This window comes from Physeter macrocephalus, chromosome 20 (genome assembly GCF_002837175.3).
Source record: "Physeter macrocephalus isolate SW-GA chromosome 20, ASM283717v5, whole genome shotgun sequence".
Classification (NCBI taxonomy): Eukaryota; Metazoa; Chordata; class Mammalia; order Artiodactyla; family Physeteridae; genus Physeter; species Physeter macrocephalus.
The window spans coordinates 39,526,911-39,546,316 of NC_041233.1; the positions used below are offsets into that span (position 1 = coordinate 39,526,911).

A 19,406-nucleotide genomic window follows, 5' to 3' on the forward strand; every position below is an offset into this window, starting at 1 on the left:
ACAACAAATGCTGGAGAGGGTGTGGAGAAAAGGGAACCCTCTTGCACTGTTGGTGAGAATGTAAACTGATACAGCCACTATGGAGAACAGTATGGAGGGTTCCTTAAAAAACTAAAAATAGAATTACCACATGATTCAGCAATCCCACTACTGGGCGTATACCCAGAGAAAACTACAATTCAAAGACACATGTACCCCCCAATGTTCACTGCAGCACTATTTACAATAGCCAGGTCATGGAAGCAACCTAAATGCCCATGGACAGACAGACGAATTGATAAAGAAGATGTTGTACATATATAGAATGGAATATTACTCAGCCATAAAAAGGAACGAAATTGGGTCATTTGTTGAGATGTGGATGAATCTAGAGACTGTCATGCAGAGTGAAGTAAGTCTGAAAGAGAAGAACAAATATCGTATATTAACGTATGTTTGTGGAACCTAGAAAAATGGTTCAGATGAACCAGTTTGCAGGACAGAAATTGAGACACAGATGTAGAGAACAAACGTATGGACACCAAGGGGGGGAAACCGCAGCGGTTGCGAGTGGTGGTGTGATGAATTGGGCAATTGGGATTGACATGTATACACTGATGTGTATAAACTCAGCCATAAAAAGGAAGGAAATTGGGTCATTTGTGGAGATGTGGATGAATCTAGAGACTGTCATACAGAGTGAAGTAAGTCTGAAAGAGAAGAACAAATATCGTATATTAACGTATGTATGTGGAACCTAGAAAAATGGTTCAGATGAACCAGTTTGCAGGGCAGAAATTGAGACACAGATGTAGAGAACAAACGTATGGACACCAAGGGGGGGAAACCGCAGCGGTTGCGAGTGGTGGTGTGATGAATTGGGCAATTGGGATTGACATGTATACACTGATGTGTATAAAATTGATGACTAATAAGAACCTGCTGTATAAAAAAAAATAGAAAAAACTTATTAAAAGAAAGAATTGTAATTCAGGATCTATAACCATGGCAAGCCATGTGCAAAAAAAAAAAATCAACTCTATAGTGAGGTATCTCAAGATTATATTTCTAATCAGGATATTTCCACTGAACTCCCATGACAGTCACCTCGTCTCTCCACCAATAATCCCTAGAAACTGCTGATCTGTTCTTCATTCCTATAGTTTGCTTTTTGAGAATGTCATATAAATGGAATCATGCAGTATATAACCTTTCCACAGTGGCTTCTTTCATCCAATATAATGCCTTCGAGATTCTCCCAAGCTGCTGTGTGGATCAACAGTTCCTTCCTTTTTATTTATTTTTTAATATTTATTTATTTGGTTGTGCCAGGTCTTAGTTGTGGCATGCAAACTCTTAGTTGCAGCATGCATGTGGGATCTAGTTCCCTGACCAGGGATCAAACCCAGGCCCCCTGCATTGGGAGTGGGGAGTCTCAACCACTGCACCAGCAGGGAAGTCCCCTAGTTTCTTCCTTTTTAATGTACTTTTATATTGCATGGATTTACCAGTTTATAATTCACCTGTTGAAGGACATGTGGATTGTTTCCAGTTTTTTTACTACTATAAATAAAGCTGCTACTAATACTGTTGCACAGGTTTTTATGTAAGTATAAATTTCTTTTTTCTAAGGCAGATACATAGGACTGGGGTTGCCATGCTTTAACTTTATAAGAAAAAATTTTATATGTTATATTTTTATGGGAGTATAGTTGCTTTACAATATTGTGTTAGTTTATACTGTACAGCAAAGTCAATCAGCTATACATATACATACATCCCCTCTTTTTTGGATTTCCTTCTCATTTAGGTCACCACAGAGCACTGACTAGAGTTCCCTATGCTATACAGTAGGTTCTCATTAGTTATCTATTTTATACATAGTATCAATAGTGTATATGTCAATCCCAATCTCCCCATTCATCCCACCCCCTTTTTTCCCCCTTGGTATCCATACCTATGTTCTCTACGTCTGTGTCTCTATTTCTGCTTTGTAAATAAGATTGTCTATACCAAATTTTTCAGATTCCACATATGTGTTAATATACAATATCTGTTTTTCTCTTTCTAATTGACAAGTCATTTTCCAGAGTGACCATATCATCCTGCATTCCTATCAGCACCATAAGAGAGTTTTGGTTTCTCTGTATTCTCATCAGCACTTGGTATCATTAGCATATTTTTTATTTTGGTTGTTCTACTAATTGTGTAGTGGTCTCCTTATTTTAATTTCCATTTCCCTAATAGCTAATAACATTGAACAACTTTTCATGTACATGCTTACCATCTTTATACTCTCTTTGGTGAAAACTCCTTTGTATGAATATCTTTTACCCATTTTTAAATTGGGTTGCTTGGGTTTCATTTTGTTTTGCTCAGTTTGGGGTTTTTTGTTTGTTTGGGGGGGTTTCTGTTTTGTTTTTGGTTTGGGTTTTTTTTTTTTTTTGGTCATGCCACGCAGCTTGCGGGATCTTAGTTCCCCGATCAGGAATTGAACCTGCACTGTTTGGCAGTGAAAGCGCAGGGTACTAACCACTGGACCCCCAGGGAATTCCCTTGTTTTCTTCAGCTTTAAAATTCATTTTATGTTCTGCATATAAGCCCTTTAGCAGATATGTGATCTCCCATCTATAGGCTGTCTTTTCATTTTTCTTGTCTAGAGCAGAAGTTGTTAATTTGGATGAAGTGCAATTTATAAAATTTTTTCTTGCATGGATTGTGCTTTTGGTGTCATGTCTAAGAAGTATTTACCTAACCCAAAATCATGAAGATTTTCTCCTATACTTCCAGAATTTTTATAGTTTTGTGCTTTACATTCAGATCCATAATCCTTTCTAATTTATGTTTAAGATATGAAGTTTAGGTCAAGGATTTTTTTTTTAATGAAATGTCCAATGGCTCCAATATCAATTTTTGAAAGGGCTATGCTTTCTGTAATGAATTGCTTTTGCACCTTTGTAAAAAAGAAATTGATTGGCTGTATTTGTGTGGATCTATTTCTGGGTTCTCTACTCTCTTCCACTGATCTGTGTTTCTATGTCTTCACCACAGTCTTAATTACTGCACCTTTAGAGTAACTCTTAAGTTGTATAATGTAAGTACTCCAAGTTTCTTCTTCTTCATCGTTTTTTTTTTTTGAAAACTGTTTTAACTGTTCTTAGTTACTTTGCCCTTTCATATAAATTAGGATCAACTTATCTAGATCTACAAAACAAGCCTGCTAGAACTTTTTTTTTTGTATTTTGTTAAATCTATAGATCATTTTCTGAAGAACTGACATCTTGATTATGTTGACTGTTCCCATCCACGACCATTTATTTAGGTCTTCTTTCATTTCTTTCATCAGCATTTTGTAGTTCTCAGTGTACAGACCCTGTACATCTTTCTTAGATTTATACTTAAGAATTTTTTATTATTTTTTATTGGAGTATGGTTGCTTTACAATGTCGGGTTAGCCTGCACCACACAACAAAATGAATCAGCCATACACGTACAGATATCCCCTCCCTATACTTAAGAATTTTTTTAAGCTGTTGTATATTGTATTTTAAGTTCAGCTTTCAACTATATATTGCTAGTATACGGAAATTGAGATGATCTTTGTGTGTTGACTTTGTATCCTATAACCTGTTAAACTCACTTATTATTTCTAGCAATTGTTTTGGTTTTTTCTTTTGTTTTTGTAGATTCCTTAGGATTTTCTACATATTCAATCATATCATCTGCAAATAGGGACAGTTACATTCCCTCCTTTCCAATTTCCTTTTCTTGCTTTGTTGGACTGGTTAAAACTGCCAGTACTATGTTGATTAACTGTGGTGAGAGCAGACATCCTTACCTTGTTTCAATCTTAGAAGGAAAGAATTCTTTCACCATTAAGTATGATGCCAACTCTAGGGGGTTTGTAGTTGCCCTTTATTACCTTGAGACAGTTCCCTTCTCTTCCTAGTTTTCTGAAAACTTTTGTTACAACTGGATGTTATATTGTCAAGTGCTTTTTCTGCATCAATTGGTATGATTACGTGGTTTTTCTTCTTCAACCTTTAATCTTCTTTAATGTAGATTACATTGTCTGATTTTCAAATTTGGAACCAGTCTTAAAATTCTTCGGATAAACCCCACTTGGTCACAGTGTATTATTCTTTCTATATTCTTCTGGATTTGATTTGCTAATATTCTGTTGAGGATATTTTGCTTCTATGCTCATGAGAAATATTGGTCAGTTTTATTTTATTGTCCTGTCTTGTCTTAATTTGGATAAATGCCACACTTTTAAAATAGAAAAATCTTTGAAAAATACAGAATTATTTTTAAAATCCAATAATTACTATTACCATTTTGTAAGATTTTATTATTTTTCAGATGCTAAATTAGGTTACCTCAAGAAGATAAGCCAGTACCCAGGCTATGTTCATGGTGCTTGACCACTTGCTTCCACTGAACTGTGTACATGATGTAGGTAATGATAGAGCATACTCTTCTGAGGCTTTTAACCAACTCAGTCAGATACATTTTATATATTCATATGCACACACATTATACATACATATATGTATGTGTGAATATATGTATGTGTATATATATATATTTATATAAATAAATATACACACACACACACCAAAAAAAAAAAAAAGGACAATAATTATCCCTAACATGGCACCAGCTAACATTTACCTTAGGCTTACTAGGAACCTGGCATTCAGTTAAGCATTTTAAAACAGTTTCTCCTTTAAGCTAAGCCAAGAAAGGTGTCTTGTTTTCTTTTGTTGTTTTACCTACACAAGGTAGATACTTTGATAGGCTACATAACTTGAAATGCTCTTACAAAGTAAACAGAAGTGAGCTACATTTTGCACCCTGACTTCAAAGCTTATGTTCCTAATCGCTGTCACACAGCTTTTAGATACTATTCTGTAACCTACTTTTTTCACTCAACATATACTCCATCTTTTTTACTGGCTGTATCATATTCCAGTGGTTAACTGTATTTTCCAATATGGACACAACAATGTCTCTCTTCTAATGTGCTCTTCTTGCAGTGTGATTCTAACACTCCTCCCATGACAAAGTGTGGTTTGTGTTCCCTCCCCCTTTGAATTTGGGTCAGTTTGATTACAGAGGAAGTAACAGTTATTTCAAGGTTAGTTCACAACAGATAATATTGGTTCTCTGCCTGATTCCCTTGGAATACTCTCTTGGAATCTTGGCCATCATGCCATGAGGAAGCTCAAGCAGCCACATGAAAAGACCATGTGTAGGCATTCCTGCAAACAGCCTTAGCTGAGATCCCAGCCAATAGCATCTACCACCAAATTTGTGAAAATGTCTTGGTATCACTATCAACCAATTAAAAATATTATGTGAACCCCAAATGTGGGTCACAGATATAACTTTAAATTTTCTAGCAGCCACATTAAAATCAATTTAAATAATATAAATATATTTAATTTAACCCAACATATCCAAAATATATATAAATACATATATTTATATAAATAAATTTGACATGTAATCAATCATTTAAAAATTGAGATATTGGTTTCTCTTTGTCATACTAAGTCTTTGAATCTGGTATATGTTTTATAGTTACAGCACTTCTCAATTCAGACTAGTCTCTTTTCAGCTGCTTAATAGCCACTTCAGGCTACTGTGCCGTGGCTGCTTCAGATTATTCCACCAACTGTCAATTCCAGCCTAGAGTTCTCCCAGCAGAGACACAATCATAGAGTTATAAAGTTGTTCCTGCTATACTCTTACTGAATTCTTCCCCCGCCCCCCCCCACCCACACACACACACACCATGCAGAATGTGGGATCTTAATTCCCCAAACAGGGATAAAATCCTACATTGGAAGGCAGAGTCTTAATCACTGGACCGCTGGGAAATGCCCTTTCTGAGTTCTTGATCCACAAAATCTATGGGCCTAACAAAATGATAACTAAGTTTGGGGTTATTATGCATCAACAGTAACTAGGATACCAGGCTATGAAAATCCTATAAACATTTCCCTACTTGGATGTTATTTCCATCTCTTTCCAGGATTTTATTACAAACAATGCTATGATGAGCAATACAATCTCTTTAAGCTAGTCTAATTATTTCCTTAAACAGTCTGAGAGTGGTTTTTCTGGGTCAATGGGAACATACATTTAGTAGACTTTCATTCATATTGTGAAACTGGTATCCAAAGATTAACCAGTTTTCACACTAACAATAATGCACATATGCCCAACTGTGCTTCTTCTGATTTATTCTGGCCCTTTTCTAGGTTCTTGAGTTGAATGCTTAGTTCCTTTCTTTTCTATTCCTCTATAACATCGCTTTATTTTATATTTTAAACTACCAGTGATATATTTTTATTGTAAAAGATTCAAGTAATGTGTAAACTATATAACAGTGGTATCATTATTGAACGATCTGGCTTTTTTTTCCCCATTTAACGTCTTAGACATCTTTCCCTGTCAGTTCATAAAGTTTAACTCATTAAATGTTAATTGATTAATTAAATGACTGCATGACAGCCCAAAGAATGTATGGGCTGTATTTTAAACATTGCCCTGGTGATAGATATTTCAGTGACTTCAACTTTTCATTACTATAATTATCTAAAGACCGTTTTACTATTTATACAATTTTAGAAATAGAAATGTTAGGTCAAAGAGTAAAAACTTTTTAAAAGTTGGTGGATATAGTAAAATTTATGCTTCTCACCATCACACTGTTAATTCAGAATTCTTTCAACATGTAAGTGTGCCTGTTTTCTTGCACCTTCAAAAGCACCAAAGGGACTTTCCTGGTGGAGAATCTGCCTTCCAATGCGGGTTCGATCCCTGGTTGGGAAACTGAGTCCACATGCCATGGGGTTACTGAGGCCATGCCTCAACTAGAGAGCCCACGTGCTGCAAATTATAGAGCCCATGCACTCTGGAGCCCATGGGCCACAACTAGAGAGAGAAAACCTGCAAGCCACAACTAGAGAGAAGCCCACATGCCACAATGAAAGATCCCACATGCTGCAACAAAGACCCGACACAGCCAAAAAAAAATTTTTTAAAGCACCAAGTATCTTATTAACTTTTGCCCAATAGGCAAAAAAAATTGTGATCATTTTAATTCACATCTCTCTAAAGCCGGTCATCTCTTTTTAAATTTGACCATTTGGGGGTTGTTTTTGACAACTGTACAATCATATCCCACACAACTTCTCCCCTGAGATTTTTATATTTTTCTTATAGATTTTTAAGAACTCTTTAGATATTCTAAGTATTATTTGTTACATACAATGGTGGTAACATTGTCTCCAAGTCTGGTTCTTTGTATTTTAACACTGTGAAGCCACAGGTCATACAAAATTCTTTAATGTTTATGTGTTTTTTTATGGCTTCTGAAGTTTCTAATTTAGAAGGACAACTATGGGGCTTCCCTGGTGGCGCAGTGGTTGAGAATCTGCCTGCCAATGCAGGGGACACGGGTTCAAGCCCTGGTCCGGGAATATCCCACATGCCGCGGAGCAACTAAGCCCGTGAGCCACAACTACAGAGCCTGCGCGTCTGGAGCCTGTGCTCTGGAACGGGAGAGGCCGTGACAGTAAGAGGCCCATGCACCACGATGAAGAGTGGCTCCCGCTCGCCACAACTGGAGAAAGCCCTTGCACAGAAACGAAGGACCAACACAGCCAAAAATAAAAATATAATTAAAAAAAAGAAAGACAACTATGTTAAATGATAGAAAATACATGAATGTATGCTTGATTAAATATTTCAAAAAACACAGCCAAAGTCAAAATTTCACTTCATCAAATCAATATCAGTCTTCTCAAAGATAACAACTGTTTTGGCCTTTACTTTTCCAGATCTCTTTCTCTCTGTGTGTGTGCGCACGTGCGCAGGTGCACGCATGTATATATTAACAAAAAATAGCTTCATTTTTTAAAATATAAATAAGACCATAATATATAAAAGCAACTTACTTTTTTTAAAGTTTATTTACAACGTTGTGTTAGTTTCAGGTGTACAACAATGTGATTCAGTCATCATATAAATATTCTTCTTCAGATTCTTTTCCATTATAGGTTATTATAAGATACTGAAGATAGTTCACTGTGCTGTACAGTAGGTCCTTGTTGTTTATCTATTTTATATATAGTAGTGTGTATCTGCTAATCCCAAATTCCCAATTTATCTCCCCCCATCCCCGCCTCAGCTATCCCCTTTGGTAACCATAGGTTTGTTTTCTGTGCCTGTGAGTCTGTTTCTGTTTTGTAAATAAGTTCATTTGTATTATTCTTTTAGATTCCAGAAATAAGTGATATCATATGATATTTGTCTTTCTCTTACTTCACTAAATATGATCATCTCTAGGTCCACCCATGTTGCTGTAAATAGCATTATTTCATTCTTTTTTATAGCTGGGTAATATTCTATCATATATATGTGTATCTATATACCACCTCTTCTTTATCCATTCATCTGTCAGCAGACACTTAAGTGGCTTCCATGTCTTGGCTATTGTAAATAATGCTGCATTGAACATTAGGGTGCATGTATCTTTTTAAATTAGGGACTGCTCGATCATATGGTATCTATTTTTAGTTTTTAAGGAGCCTCCATACTGCTCTCCATAGTGACTGTATCAATTTACATTCCCACCAACAGTGTAGGAGGATTCCCTTTTCTCCACACCCTCTACAGCATTTATTGTTTGTAGACTTCTTGATCATGGCCATTCTGACCGGTGTGAGGAGATACCTCACTGCAGTTTTGATTTGCATTTCTCTAATAATTAGCAATCCCGAGTATCTTTTCATGTGCCTATTGGCCATCTGAATGTCCTCTCTGGAGAAACGTCTATTTAGGTTTTCTGCCCATTTTTTGATTGGGATTTCATTTTTATTCTTTTTAATTGAGCTGTATGAGCTGTTTGTATATTATGGAAATCAAGCCCTTCTCAGTCACATTGCTTGCAAATATTTTCTCCTGGTCCACAGGTTGTCTTTTTGTTTCGTTTATGGTTTCCTTTGCTGTGCAAAGTTTGATTAGGTCCCATTTGTTTGTTTTTGCTTTTATTTTTTTTTCCTCCGGAGACTGACCTAAGAAAACATTGCTATGACTTATGCCAGAGAATGTTTTGCCTATGTTCTCTTCTAGGAGTTTTATGGTGTCTTACATTTAAGTCTTTAAGCCATTTTGCATTTATTTTTGTGTATGGTGTGAGGGCATGTTCTAACTTCATTGATTTATTACATGCAGCTGTCCAGCTTTCCCAACACCACTTAATGAAGAGACTGTCTTTTCTCCATTGTATATTCTCACCTCCTTTGTCAAAGATTAATTGCCCATAGGTGTTTGGGTTTATTTCTGGGCTCTCTATTCTGTTCCATTGAGCCATGTGCCTGTTTTTGTGCCAATACAATGCTGTTTTGATTACTGTAGTTTTGTAGTATTGTCTGAAGTCTGGGAGGGTTAGACCTCTAGCTTTGTTCTTTTTTCTCAGGATTGCTTTCACAATTCTGGGTCTTTTGTGGTTCTGTGTAAATTTCAGGATTATCTGTTCTAGTTCTGTGAAAAATGTCATGGGTAATTTGATAGAGATGACATTAAATCTGTAGATTGCTCTGGGTAGTATGGCCATTTTTACAATATTAATTCTTTGCAATTTGCTTTTTTAACTTATCAAGGTATCATGGAGATATATCTATGGTTGTATATAGAGCTCTACCTCATTCTTTTCACTTGCTACATAGTAGCACTTAGGCTCTTGCTACGTTTAAGTTCTTCAAATATTTCACTAGTACAAACCATACTACAATGAACATCCTCACAAGTGAGAAGTTTTCCAGGATAGAGGATCACAGAATATATTCATTAAGTGTATAATTTATTGAATGTCTCCTCCTTGATGGTCAAAAAGGAATAAACTACCTCTGCATGATTTACCAAACTAACTACATTTGATGGCTTTCTTTGTTATGAATTTTCTTATGTTGTTTGAGGCTTGAATTCTGAGGAAAAGCCTTCCCACATTCATTACATTCATAAGGTTTTTCTCCTGTATGGATTTTCTGATGTTCAGCAAGGCCAGAGCTATGCCTGAAGATTTACCACATTTCTTACAGCGATAGGGCTTTTCTCCAGTAAGAATTCTCTGATATTCAATAAAGGACTGAGCTCTTCCTAAAGGCTTTCCCACAGTCATTACATTGATGTAATGGGGTTTATTGATGGGGTTTATTTCCACTATGAGTTTTCTGATGTCCAGCAAAGGATGAGCTATACCTGAAAGATTTTCCACATTTACTACAGAGATAAGGTTTCTCTCCTGTATGCATTCTTTGAGCTTTTCCTAAATACACATTCATTACACTGATACAGTTTCTCACCAGTATGTATTCTCTGATGTTACAAGACAGCCGAGTTATCCCTGAAAGTTTTCCCACATTCATTACATTTAAATAGCTTCTCTCCACTATGTATTTTCACATAATGAGCAAGGCCTGAATTCTGAGCAAAGGCTTTCCCACAATCATTATATTAGTAGGGTTTCTAACCAGTATGAAGTCTCTGGTGACTTAAAAGAATAGAATTATTTCTGAAAGTTTTCCACATTCATTGCATTTATGGAGTTTCTCTCTAGAATGAATTTTCTGATGATTAACAAATGTTGAGTGCTTCCTGAGGAAATTTCCTACATTTAATACATCTGAAACATTTCTTGCCTATGGAAATTTTATGATGATTTTAAAGGGATTAGCTGCTCATAAAGGCTATCCCACATTCTTTACATTTATGGGGTTTCTCACCAGTATGATTTCTCTGGTGGCTAATAAAGGAGGAATTATATTTGAAGACTTTCCCACATTCCTCGCATTTATAGTGTGTCTTCTCTATGCAACTTCTGCCTTCCCAATCCAGGCCTCTTTCCATCATGACACTTTTTGTCTGTTCTCCCAAATCAGATCTCTCAGAAGTTTTTGCTGTAGGGCTGACATCTTTGTTTCAAATATGTACTCCTGAACTGAAAAAAAATTTTTTAATTCAAATGTTCTCTATGTGGAAATACTGAAACTGAGAGCTGCACATGGATAAGAATAACATTCTATTCTATACAACTAAAGGTTATGTAAAATTAATTCATCCCACTTGTGATTCTTGCTAAGAAAAGATGGCAAGACTAAAGGTGGGAGAAGTAAATAGGATCTAAGGAAACAGAAGTTATAAATATTGTGTTTAAAGAATGCAAGGAGCATCTAAGAAGTTGGTAAGTTAGGAAGGTAACACAGGAAACACCAAAAAAGAAAAAAAGATTAAAATTTGAGGATAAACACAACTTTGGGGAGAAAACCAAGTATCACAAAGCAAGCCAGGATTACTAGGACAGGCTCCTATAGGGAGGTACATTTGAGAACATTGTAATATAACACTGTACATGTCCAAGAATTTGAGAATAACATTCCTCTATGTGAATTTAGCAGAGAACCAACATTTAATGGCTCAGAGATAAAGATGTACACACACACACATACATATATATTTTTATTTTTATTTTTATATACATTTATATTTATTAGCCTGAAGAGAAATTCCATTCATCAGATACTAGAGCTAAGACTTATTTTTTTAATGCAAAATTGGAGGTGAAGTCTGGTAATAAACAGCCCAGATCCTTCAAATGGCCTTTGATGGGATATGTATTTAATGTGTAATGATTAAGCTACAGAAAATTTCAAGATTCTGATTGTAAAGGTAAGTGGAGGCAAATCAGTCATATGAAGAGAAAGGCATGGATTCATGTTCTATGACAAAGGTAACTTTGCAGAGCAGCAATGAAAAGACTACACTGGCATATTGGGGGGAGGGAGGAGTAAACATGAACCCTATCTCATACCATGCACAAAAATCAATTCTAACAGGATGGCAAATCTAAATGTAAAGGACAAGCAATAAAGCTTCTAAAAGTTAACACAGAAGAGTATCTTTATAAACTTGAGGAAAGGAAAGATTTACTAAACAGTACACAAAACATAATTACAAGAAAGGAAAAGATTAATAAAATAGAGCTCATTAAAATTAAAACCTCATATTCATCAAAAGGCCACTATTAGTAAAAAGCAAACCACAGAGAGAAGGGCAATACCAGATATATAATCAACAAAGAGTTTTTTTTTTAATAGACACTCCGTAAAAGATGACATATAATGGCCAATAAACATTTGAAATGTCCTCCACCTCATTAGATACCAGGGATATGGATATGAAGACAAAATGAGGGACTTTCCTGGTAGCACAGTGGTTAAGAATCTGCCTGCCAACACAGGGGACACGGGTTCAAGCCCGGGTCTGGGAAGATCCCACATGCTGTGAAACAACTAAGCCCGTGCACCACAACTACTGAGGCTGTGCTCTAGAGCCTGCAAGCCACAATTACTGAAGCCTGCGCACCTAGAGCCCATGCTCTGCAACAAGAGAAGCCACCGCAATGAGAAGCCCGTGCACCGCAAGAAAGAGTAGCCCCCGCTCTCCGCAACTAGAGAAAGCCCGCGCACAGCAACAAAGACCCAACACAGCCAAAAATAAATAAATAAATAAATAAAAGTAAAATAAAATTCTTAAAAAAAAAAAAAGAAAGACACTATGAGATACATGATACACCCAAAGAACAATTAACTTCAACGGACTGACAATATTAAGTGCTGACAAGGATACGGAACAATGAGTACTCCTCACACACTGATGATGCAAATATAAATAGGTACAAAACTTTGAAAAACTACTTGGCATTATGTACTAAAGTTGAATATATGCATATCCTATAAGCTAGAAATCCCACCCCAAAAGATATGCATCCACATATGAACCAAGCAATAACATATTTGAAATGTTCATACCATTTTTAATTCTCAAAAGCTAGAAACATCCCAAATATCCATCCAAAATATGAGATAATGAAATACTCTATTGCAGTAGTTTTAAGAGCCTGGTCTCCAGATCAGTAACAACAGCATCAGCATCACCTAAGAACTTGTAGAGATTTTCAGTCCACATTTCAGACCTAATGAATAAAAAGTGCTGAGGGTGGGGCCTAGCAATTATGTTTAAACGTGCATTCTAATGATCCACAGGAAGGAAAATGCATGAAAATGAATGAATCTCACAAAATGTTACGCATAAAAAGCCACATCAAAAAAATATATAGTTCCATTCATATAAAGTTAAAAAAACAGCCCAAAATAAATTACAGTGTTAGTTCAGGGGGAGGAGGAGAGTGTGGCTAATGATTGGAAGGGATGAGGTATGATTTAGTAGAGTACTGCCAGTGTTCCCTTTCTTAAGCTGAGTGCTGGTTACATGAATATTCATTTCAAAAATACCTATTTAGACCATATATACATAAAATCGACTCTTCTATATATGTGTTAAATTTTAAAAAGGTTTTAAGAAAGAAAAAGGAAGGTTAGCTTATGACTCTCAATACTTTGATCAGAGAAATCAAAATGCAAATTGCAAAATATCTAAAAAATAATGACAATAAAAACTACAATACAACCAAAACACTGCACAAACAGAAGTTTACAGTTTTAAATATTTATATCACATAAATAAGAAAAAAATCAATGAATTAATTGATTAATGAATCAACTATAAAAGGTTAGAAAAAGTAAATAAACCTAAGGGGAAAAAAGAAAAAGGAGTTAAAGATTAAAAAACAGAAAACAGTAACACTAGTAAAGACATCTAAGAGTCCATAAAAAGTAAAACAGAGCTAATGAAGGGGGGAAAATGGGGAAAAAAAACAAATAAATAATGTAAGAAATCATAAGAAAGTAACCATGAATATACAGGATAAAAGTAACCATAAATGTAAAGGATATATGTAGAATCATAAAAGTCTACTTTGTTCAATACTATGCAGATAAATTTGAGAACTTTAATTACTGGATATTTTTTAGGAAAATGTAAATTACCAAAACTGTTTCAAGAGAGAGCAAAAATCTAGTTGGCCAAGTTACTATATAAGAGAGAATACTGCTGAAGAATTACCCCCCAATTCCTCTCCCCTGCTCCCTACCACAAAAAACAAGTTTTAAAAAAAACAAAAAAAAAAACACCCAAACCTTCAGGGAACCAGTTACCATGTGAATTATCATGTGAAATTATAACAAAGAATGAAAATAGGAAGGATCAAAAATTTTCACAAAAATTATTACAAAATTTAAATCAAAACTCAATGAAAATGAAAAATATAAACAAATTTCTTGTAAGTATCAATGCAAAAACTTAAATAAAACATTAGCAAACAGTATCATCTACTGACACGTTAAAAGAATAATGTAATAGTCCATGACCAAGTGGGGCTCTACTAAGAATGCCAAGTCATTAAGATAATTAAGAATAAAACTTACCATATTAACAACCAAAAGGGAAAAGACAGATGTCATCTCCATATATGTTGAAAAGGCATTTGATAAAATTCAATATCTATGCTGAATTTAAAAGAACAACAATTTCCTAATAAAAGACGTGGATTAAATACTTCCTTGTATAATAACATATACCTATCCCAACCCAATACCAAAATTAAAACAGAAAGAATAAGAAAGACTGAGTTACTACTGTTACTCTATAAAGAAGCTACACAAGCATTTAGGGGGGAAATGTTCAACATAGTAAAAACAAATGGAATTACTGAAAAGCATTAAAACACACACACACACACAAAATTCCAGTTATAAAATAAGTCATGGCGACGTAATGTACAGCATGGCAACTCTAGTTAATAACACTGTAGTGCATATTTGTAAGTTGCTAAGAGAGTAAACCTTACAACTTCTCATCACAAGAAAAAAAATTTTTGTAACTATGTATGGTGATAGATGTTAACTAGACATATTATGGTGATCATTTCCCAATACATACAAATATTAAATCATTACATTGTACACCTGAAACTAATATAATGTTATATGTCTATTATATTTCAATTTTAAAAAAGAATAGTTTAGAGGTCTAAAGGAAAAAAAAACAGTTTAAGCAAGATTATGCATCACTGGTATTTTCCATGAAGCACAATTATAAAAGTTTCCCTGAAGATGATATAGGAAAAATGACAATTCACATTTTAAAAGGATACACATTTTAGGTGAGAGAAATATCCATGTTTAAAGATTTAGAACTGAACGATGACATGGAGAAAGTGACATACATAAATTTATGCAAAGTATACACAGAAAAAAATGAGAGCCAAGAGCAGATGATAACAGAGAAAAGAAATAAAAGAAGACCAGAGGGAAAGGGAAGAAAGTGCTTCCCCATCAGTTTCTTTGCCAAAAATAGTAATCACCTGATAGTCAGGAAAATATGCTTATAACTGGAATCTGCCACTGCCCCACTGCATGATCAGGGATACAGATATTAAAACTAGAAAGAGTTAAATAGCCATTCGTCTAGCTAACCATAGGAGAATTTGGAAGACATTGAGAATGGACAGAAGGTAGAAACAAAGTGTAGCCTGACAAGTGCCTGAAAATGGGGAGGGAAACAACACATACAGAGACTGATTTCAGGGTGGAAAGTCAGAGGCCTGAGGCCCTTGTGAAAGGAGCAGGAGTAGAAAGAATGAGAAAAATGGCAAGTCATTTGACATGAAGATGACATTAAAAAGAGGCAGCTAGTGTCAACTGCCACAGCCCTTCTGCATGGACATGGACTCTCTAAGATGAGTCTTCTGACCAAGAACTCCCTCCTCACTGTTCTGTGTGCTGAGCTCCGGACTCACTCACCTGCATAGGTACCTGATGGAACCTCTTATACTTCCATCCATGGCTCTTCCATCCAACTGGGTTATTAGCTTGGGTTTGGAAGAGAGAAGCCCTGTTCACAGAGAAAGAAAAGGAACATGACTGTGGTTATGAGCACCAGGAGTTATCCCAAATCTCAGTCTCAACTTGGGGGTCTACACAGAGCATGGATATGTCAGGAAGGCCTAGAGGGTGGTATCAAGGACATCCAAATCACAGTCATAGAAATGTAGGAGTGGAAGTCAGTTAGAAAACCAGGCCTCTTTGAGGACAGGAAACTCCTATTGTTGGTGGCAGATGAATGGTGACATGCAAAATTTAGAGAACTGGGCTAGACTGCACACAAAGCTGCCCATCTTAAACTCTGTATGGCTCTGACCTTTCTGAGTGAAAGGAGCATGAACTCCAGCCTCTAAGCCCATGGTAAAAACAAACAAACAAACAAAAACCACCCATTTTAAAAGTTTAAATACCCCCAATCATTAACCCTGTGAAAATGCACAGTTGCCTAGCAGACCAATTTTGAGTTAAAGAGAAAAAAATCCTTACCCACAAACACGAGATTCCCATAGTTCTCCAGTAAATCACATCCCTGTACAGGGCCCGCTGAGCAGCATCGGGTATCTCCCTTCAATCTGGGTAAAGGCCACAGCCACATCCCCAAATGTCAGTGATCCCTGCAAAATCAAACCCAATTCCGTTCACCCAGGAACCATTGATTCCCTTGCCCCTGAGGTAGGGAGCCAGGAAGGCCTCACTGGAGAAGGAAGGCAAGACATTCAAAGTCAGCTTCTGATAGCTCAGATTGTTTATGAGGAGAAAAGTGGGACACAGTTAACGAAAGGACCAACGAGGAACGTATATGACATCCTCGGAAAGCAGACTTGCTTCAGAGGAACGAAATACTAAAAGATGAGAGGCTGGAAAGTGAAGTGATTCGTGACCCCTCATACTTCCATCACACTGCCCTCCTGGTGTTCTTCCAATATGCCTATCATGCTCGCTCCTCGGGGCCTGGTGTTTGCTCATCCCTCACTTTGTAGGGATGAAGTGAAATTGCTTAAATGTCACTTCGTCAGAAAGTTCTTCTTTACTCTTCTCCCATCTTCTACTACTTTCTATCCCATGACCCACTTTATTTTTTATTTTCCACAGGGTTTCTCACTGCCAGGCAGGAGAGGTTTAGATTTATGGTCAGTACACTCTATAATGAGAGCTCCAGGAGGGCAGGGACCACTTGGGTCACTGCTGTCTCCCCAGCCTAAAACACTGCCTGACACATGGGCATGTTCAAGGATGTGTCATTCAACAAATGAATAGAAACACTGAAAGACATGCAAAATGATACTGGCTTTATCCTAGAATTTACAGCAATAAATATGTATTTGTTAATTGCCATTCATAGCAGTAACAACCTAATATGTACCAGGCACAGTGCTGAGCCCTAAGACATACAACATCCCTCTGTATTTCCACCAGAAATGTATAAAGTAAATCTATTTTACATTAAAGAATACTAAGGCTCAGAGAGTTGAAAGAACTTGCTCAAGGTCACAGGCTGGTTGAGTATACAATATTAAAAAGGAGCTATAAAAAGTGGTAATGAAACTATGGAGCAAACTAGAAGAAATGGCTACGGCATATTAAAAGGAAAAAATGGGTAAGCCTAAAAAATACACATGCAAAGGTGTTTCAAATGAAATAATTTGATTCGCTAGGGTCATAAGAATATGGGGAATCTTTAATTTTTAAAAATTTTTGTTACTCTTAGTTTGCATAATAAATACTCAACTATTTATTACTTCCTTCAAAATGTTCATTACCTCCTGTCAACTTCTCAAAGTCCTTCAAAACCCAGTTTTCTCCAGGATTAAGGCAAATTCCAACCTGGCATTCTAGACACTGAACGTTTCCAACTTTCTCCGGGGCTAGCTCATTCATGGTTCAGATGTAACGGCTTCACTCATGTTGCAGCGCCTTCCCCTAGTCACCCCAAACTCTCCAAATATGCAAATTTCATTTATTCTTCAGTAAGAACCATAATGATCACCACCACTACCCACCACCCCACCCTAAAGACTCCTCTGACCCCTGAAGGTCAAGAGAGCACTACCATGGCTGTGTCATGTGTATCATTCATGATTAACGTAAAGCCTGTTACGTCTTTTTATGCTACGTGTCTGTTTTTCTATTATCTCTGAGTTAGCAATGTCTTTGAGGTAACAGCTGTACCTTATTACAAAGTATGTTTCACTTTCTAGCACTCTAGAAAGCATGAGGACCAATAATCTATTTGGTGAATGACTCTGTAATGGGTAGAGAGAAGGACATGAAGGGATGACAGTGAGGAGAGGGGCCCCTTCTCTGTAGAGCTACACCACTCCAGGATTGGCTCAGGCAGCTTGGTCCATACACTGGTCAGAGCATTTTCCAAGCAAGAGGCATAAACCCAACTTCATTTTGAAACAACAGCGATTTCTCAGGAAAAGGAAAAGTCAAACTTACCTGGATCTGGGTTCTTGGTAGTCTTGCAGCCCTCTGTCCCCTGAACTGTTCTCCCAGGCCAGGACAAAGAATCTTGACTAACCCAACCTGGGAAGAAGAAAGGAAATATGAGGAAGTCCCTCCATGTTCGGTACTAGCTAGAACTCGCTCTCTGCACGCTGAAGGAGAACAGTCCGCCACCCTCCCTACTCCCCACAAAGGTCGAGACGTGAAGGTGGTTAAGGGCAGGAAGAAAGGGCACGGAACGCCTGCCTGGAGTCCGGCCTTGCAGCAAGCTCCAGGCCAAGCTCTGACTGTGAGTCAGCAGACCCCTTCGCCAACACATGTGGAAAGTCTCGTCGGAGACTCAATCCCTGGCCCTCAGCGCAAGCCTTTAAACCTTCTGGGACAACACGGCTCCTGGGGTTGGGGCCCCGCTCACATCTGCCCGCCCCTCCTAGCCCGCTCTTTCCTCAACCTGCCCCTCGGGGAAAGGAGGAGCGCACCAGGTCTTTGTGCCCCAGTCCGGCGGCAGCCGTTCCCGACCAAGCTGGGAGGGTTGGGCCAGCATGCTGCGCACGCTGAGGAGCCGTGACCACCCTCACTGTAGTTACAGCCGAGACACAGGTGCAAGCCGAGCACGCCGGTGCCGCGCTCTACTCAAACGGAGGCGGGCAGGGCCGGAAACGGAAGTGACCGCGGAGGCCTCTGGGAAATGTAGTCTGGGATACATTCCGGCGTCTTAGGTTCTTCATCCTATATGCGCACGTTGGCATCACCTGGGGAGCTTGAAAAATTAATTACGCCTTGGTCCCAACTCCACAGATTTTGCGTTAATGCTCTGGGTGTGGTCCTGGCATCGGGATTTTTTAAAGCTCCCAAACGATTTTAATATTCAGCCAAAATTGGCACCCACTGCTAGAAACTGATTTGGATCTGAAAAACATGTTTTAGGTTACTTCGGGGGAGCTATTTATGGTTTGTTCATTTGTTTGTTTCCAAGTAATCCTGTTTTAATCTCAAACAAAGAAAAAGCATGTTAGAAAAGTATAGCACCCAGAACATTAAAAATTAGTTTCTCGGGCTTCCCTGGTGGCGCAGTGGTTGCGAGTCCGCCTGCCGATGCAGGGGACGCAAGTTCGTGCCCCG

General features: G+C 37.3%; 1 protein-coding gene across 20 annotated transcripts in view; it reads right to left on the reverse strand.

Annotated features, from left to right (window-relative positions):
* Positions 1–19,406, reverse strand: part of ZNF485 (zinc finger protein 485) — a 586,403-nt gene that overhangs the window by 555,082 nt on the left and 11,915 nt on the right. For 7 of the 20 annotated variants that reach the window (XR_008616207.1, XM_055081189.1, XM_055081185.1 and 4 more), the window contains exons 1-4: positions 18,764–18,935; positions 18,279–18,365; positions 16,323–16,450; positions 15,756–15,846 (exon numbers count right to left, since the gene is read on the reverse strand). Coding sequence is in view for 11 of the 20 variants with exons in the window: in XM_055081189.1 (XP_054937164.1) it covers positions 15,756–15,846; positions 16,323–16,431 (200 nt within the window). In the remaining 9 variants the exon portion in view is untranslated. Of the gene's footprint in view, positions 1–329; positions 398–12,607; positions 13,644–14,378; positions 14,460–15,755; positions 15,847–16,322; positions 16,451–18,278; positions 18,366–18,763; positions 18,936–19,406 lie in introns of those variants that run through there. The other 13 variants (XR_008616210.1, XR_008616211.1, XR_008616208.1 and 10 more) reach the window with 6 other exon arrangements.